The following is a 3,551-nucleotide window of genomic DNA, read 5'->3' as shown; positions in this document are numbered from 1 at the left end:
CTTTTGTTGTTCTACAACAACTTTTGTTGTTCTACAACAACTTTTGTTGTTCTACAACAACACGGAGTCAATGAAAATATTAACGGGAGATTTTGTGGTAATTCTGGGTGTTATTTTTTACCGTGCAGTAGTTTTCTCCTCGGAGTGGACTCTATCGGAGTGGCTACTGTACCATCGGATAGGAGAACATAGACGACGCAAATTCGTTACCCTCGCCGGAATCCACGATCTCATTTTTTGTGCAGTAAAAACTTCTTCTTTTCAGGGCCCATTCCTATCTTACGCCGATAAGTTTTACCAGTGCGAAAAAGCGGCGGGCGCATGGTCATGGAATTTGAGAGTTACACACTACAATCCACAGAAACCGAAACAATTGCAACTCCTTAGTGGAAATATGTCTGGTTCAATATCAATAGACGATAGCGCCTGGGTAAGATATTGTTATTCTTTGATCAGATTTGTCTTTGGCTTGGCTCACTGCACGATAAAACATGCCCTTATTTGAAACGAACCCGTTGGGGTCGTTTTTACTCTGCCATCTCAAGGGTTAATAACCCCTTAACCATCACTGATCAACACTGTACCAGTGATGAACACATTTCTCGGTTTGCAGCCAAACTTTCCACTGAACGATGTTGGCACGAAACCCATGACTGAGCAAAAGTAGTTGTACTAGTACAGTACAGTACTAGTACAGTAGTGGCTCTCAGTGGCGGTTGCCTATTGGCCAGGGGATGGGTGGCGGGTCCGTCGCGAGGAGTTGAGGTCCGTGGTGATGGTGGTGGGGATGCGTTACCGTGGTGGTGGGGGTTCCCTCTCGTGGCACGTGGCGTGGCGTGGGGATGCCGGTCGGTTGGGGGCGAGGGAGCCACCACACCACTCGCGTGATCCTGTGTACACAGGTGCAGGTGTAATCCCTATGTAATCCTTAGGTATTCCCTGTAATACTTGACCAAATTTCCGACAGTTAGTTACCTCTGAGTTTCACCTTATTGTCCAAATTTAATGGTCTTAGAGCCATTATTTGAACACAATTCATGTGTAATCCTCTAAAATTCACGTGAAATCCCTGTAATCACGTAATCCTGTGCACATCCTAAATTGAAGTGGTGTGTGGGTGTGACGTCGCACAAATTGCGGCGCCTCGTCCGAGAATCGAACCCGGGAAGCTGTGGTTCTGGATGGTTCTCTAAACGGCCAAGGCAGTTCGATGCTGCACGGTGAACGTGGTCGCGGACGCGTAGTCATTCTCGAATAGGGCAGATTCTGATGCCACGCGCAGTACGGAAGGTTGCCTACCTAGCCGCCGCACCGTGGGTACCTGGCTGCTATCCTCCAGGGGTAGGGTGTTCCCAAAATCGGTATGCCAGAACGCAGTTTCAATGAAAATACACGTCGAGGAGTTTCCAGCGACGTCGCGCGGACGGTGCTGTAATGTCGGGAGCAATGTGCAAGATTGGATTTTAGGACTTTGTCACTTTCGCGCCAATTTACCCCCGACAGCGGGTCCGCGTGCGCGGCGCGGCAGGGGAAAAATCATGTAGGGGGTAAATTGTGCAAAAGAAAAGTACAATGTAAAGAGCGTATGAATGCACAATTAATTGCACAAATATGTACAATTTCTTGCATAAAAATGTACAATTCCATGTATAGAAATGTACAATTTAATTCATATTTAGTAAAATTAAATTTACACGGTAGATGTACGCCAGACTACGTCTCGTGTAACGGGCTTCGCAATATCTCACGAAACACTGTTACGCTGCGACGCGCCTGGCATACATCTGCCTTGGCCTGCGGCGCTGACACCAAAGTCGGGTAGTGGCAGTATGTACACAAAGATACGGGCCGTTGGCGGGCCGTTGGCGGGCCGTAGGCCCGTACCTTTGTGTACATTTTCCCACTACCCGACTCGGGTGTCAGCGCCGCAGGCCAAGGTAGATGTATGCCAGGCGCGTCGCAGCGTGACAGTGTTTCGTTAGATATCGCGAAGCCTGTTACGCGAGACGTGGTCTGGTGTACATCTACCTTGTTGGCTGAGCGATTAGCGAAGCCCATTACTCCACTGACCGGAAAAGTTTCATTCTGTTTGTTTGTCCCGCACGGAAAAAAAGAGCTGAAAAAGTGGCACGCCAAAGTGTCTTAAAAGTGTAAAAAAAGTATACAAAAAGTATACAAAAAGTTTGCCTAAAGTGCCACCAAAGTGTTGCGGTTCCAATCTGCTATATTTTAAGTATACCTAATGTATACTTGTTGCAAAAGTATACCCAAAAGTGTCATTTGGATATACTTATTTCCATGCGGGGTCTGTCTGTCTGTCCGTCTGTGCGCACGATAACTCGAGAAAGAATTGAGATAGCGACCTGGGATTTTCAGGGTCGTTTTGTATCATAAAAAGAAAGATCGAGTTCAAAGATGAGCACTCTGGCTCAAAAATTGACTTTTTAAAAAATCAAAAACCGCAGGTAACAAAATATTTTTTTTTCAAATATTTTTTTATGGTCTCCTACTGGGTAACTCGTGAAAGTAGAGCCCTTAGGGCGAAAATTTCGTCCGTTTCGCTCTATCTTGTACCGTTTCGACGCTAGGGCGCATTTCTTGACAAAAATGAGGTAAAAATGATCAAATGATCGATTAAATCGTTGAAAAGACTTCGTTTCGAAAAATTGTATATACACTCCTATTACCCCGTCTCGGGTGTCAGCGCCGCAGGCCTAGCTATATGTGCGCCAGGCGCGTCGCAGCGTAACAGTGTTTCGTGAGATTTCGCTAAGCCTGTTACGCGAGACGTGGTCTGGCGTACATATAGCTAGTTAGTGTGACTTTTTCTACAGGTGAGAGTAAACCTGGATGTTCGGAATAATAACCAATGGAAAGAAAATGCGTTTATTTTTGACTTCAAAGATAAGGCATGCTCAATCATTTCATCACATATACCCGGATTTTATCACGTAGTGTTCGACAAGGATGGCAAGGCGCCTAAATCCCCGTGCATTATTCCTGCTGTAAGTAGGCAGGCTGCTGCACCACAGGCTCTACCACAGGCCTATATTGCGTGGTGAATGTTCTACCCACCTGTATAGCCTACTAAGCAGGCTATGTTTTGAGGTTTTGAGTTAATCCATGTTTTAAAATTCTTCCAGGGTGTTTACGTAGTCAACCAAGAACCGATCGATTGGACGTTCCCAAATTTCCCAGTCTTGCCGTACGGACATTACCAATTCAAAATAAGAATTGGTAATGGCAAAGATTTATTTACATGCTTCATGGTAGAATGTCATGTTATTCCGAAACCTTAGAACATACGGACCTACACTGTGAATTTTAATACGACAAATTTCATTGGCTGAGCGATTAGCGAAGCCCATAACTCAACTGACCGGAAAAGTTTCATTCTGTTTGTTTGTTTGTTTGTCTGTCTGTCTGTACGCACGATAATTCGAGAAAGAATTGATAGAGCGATCTGGGAATTTTAGGGTCGTTTTGTATCATTAAAAGACACATCGAGTTCGAAGATGAGCATTCTAGCTCAAAAATTGACTTTAAAAAAA

At 45.1% G+C, this 3,551-nt stretch overlaps 1 protein-coding gene across 1 annotated transcript; it reads left to right on the top strand.

The window, feature by feature from the left end:
• The first annotated feature begins 265 nt into the window (after positions 1 to 265).
• On the top strand, positions 266 to 3,514 carry LOC113211306 (uncharacterized). Its single transcript, XM_026429639.2, has 3 exons — positions 266 to 430; positions 2,835 to 3,005; positions 3,144 to 3,514. The coding sequence occupies exons 1-3, from the start codon at positions 395 to 397 to the stop codon at positions 3,297 to 3,299; spliced, it is 363 nt and encodes a 120-aa protein (XP_026285424.1). The 5' UTR covers positions 266 to 394; the 3' UTR covers positions 3,300 to 3,514.
• The last annotated feature ends 37 nt before the right edge of the window (positions 3,515 to 3,551 follow it).

This window comes from Frankliniella occidentalis, unplaced genomic scaffold, assembly GCF_000697945.3.
Source record: "Frankliniella occidentalis isolate FOCC.00 unplaced genomic scaffold, Focc_3.1 Scaffold378, whole genome shotgun sequence".
Taxonomy (NCBI): domain Eukaryota; kingdom Metazoa; phylum Arthropoda; class Insecta; order Thysanoptera; family Thripidae; genus Frankliniella; species Frankliniella occidentalis.
Note: the sequence above shows the minus strand (reverse complement) of the source record. Positions and strands in the feature narration are given on the sequence as shown.